This window comes from Myotis davidii, unplaced genomic scaffold (assembly GCF_000327345.1).
Source record: "Myotis davidii unplaced genomic scaffold, ASM32734v1 scaffold1364, whole genome shotgun sequence".
NCBI classification, from domain to species: Eukaryota; Metazoa; Chordata; class Mammalia; order Chiroptera; family Vespertilionidae; genus Myotis; species Myotis davidii.
Genome location: NW_006295736.1, coordinates 496,187 through 496,986, shown reverse-complemented (window position 1 = coordinate 496,986; position 800 = coordinate 496,187). Strand labels below are relative to the sequence as shown.

Genomic DNA, 800 nt, shown 5'->3' with positions numbered 1-800 from the left:
AGCCCTTGCTCCTTCCCGGGGGCACAGGTGTGCAGGCTCCTCCCCGGCCTGGGCCGTGCAGCCTGACTTCCCGGTTTCCCCATCGCCAGGGAAATATCGAGTTTGTGGAGATGGAGGAGGGGCCCCTGGCTGTGGCCGAGGAGGTGCTGGTGGACCACGTGGCCGAGCTGACGGCCACCCCCCGGGAGCAGGTGCTGCGCTGCCTGCTGTCCCGCACCGTGGCCTCGGGGGGCAGGGAAGTCATCGAGAAGGGCCACACCGCGGCCGAGGCCAGCTATGCTCGGGACGCCGGCGCCAAGGTACCCTGGGGACAGGCAGCCTGGGGAGGAACCCAGGAGGCCTTCCTGGGGGAGGCACAGTCAAATGCAGCCCGAAGCAGCCCAGCTCTCCCCAGGCAGTGTACCAGCGGCTATTTGAGTGGGTGGTGAACCGGATCAACAGCGTCATGGAGCCGCGGGGCAGGGACGCCCGGCGGGACGGCAAGGACACGGTCATTGGCGTGTTGGACATCTACGGCTTCGAAGTGTTCCCTGTCAACAGGTGGGAGACCCAGCTCCAACCCCAACCGCCGGGCCCCCGCTGGGGAGCTGGGTTGGCTGGGGAGTAAGATGTCTGGTGTCCATCCTGGCTGGTCCTTGACCCCAGGGTCATAGCCAAGCTGCCTCCGCGGTGCCCCCCCCGCTCCCCAGTCAGTGGTGCCGGGAAGGGAAAATCCTGAGCTCTCTTCCCCTTGCTGGGGGCAAAGGAAGGGACTATCTTGTGAGGCACCTATGGTGAGGCCATGGGGGCCTGGCGCTGGG

The 800-nt window shown here is 67.1% G+C and overlaps 1 protein-coding gene across 1 annotated transcript in view; it reads left to right on the top strand.

Moving 5' to 3' along the window:
- Nucleotides 1-800, top strand: part of MYO1G (myosin IG) — a 24,180-nt gene that overhangs the window by 5,154 nt on the left and 18,226 nt on the right. The window contains exons 6-8 of the mRNA XM_015568207.1: nt 90-299; nt 395-603; nt 690-759. Coding sequence (XP_015423693.1) covers nt 90-299; nt 395-603; nt 690-759 — 489 coding nt within the window. The remainder of the gene's footprint in view (nt 1-89; nt 300-394; nt 604-689; nt 760-800) is intronic.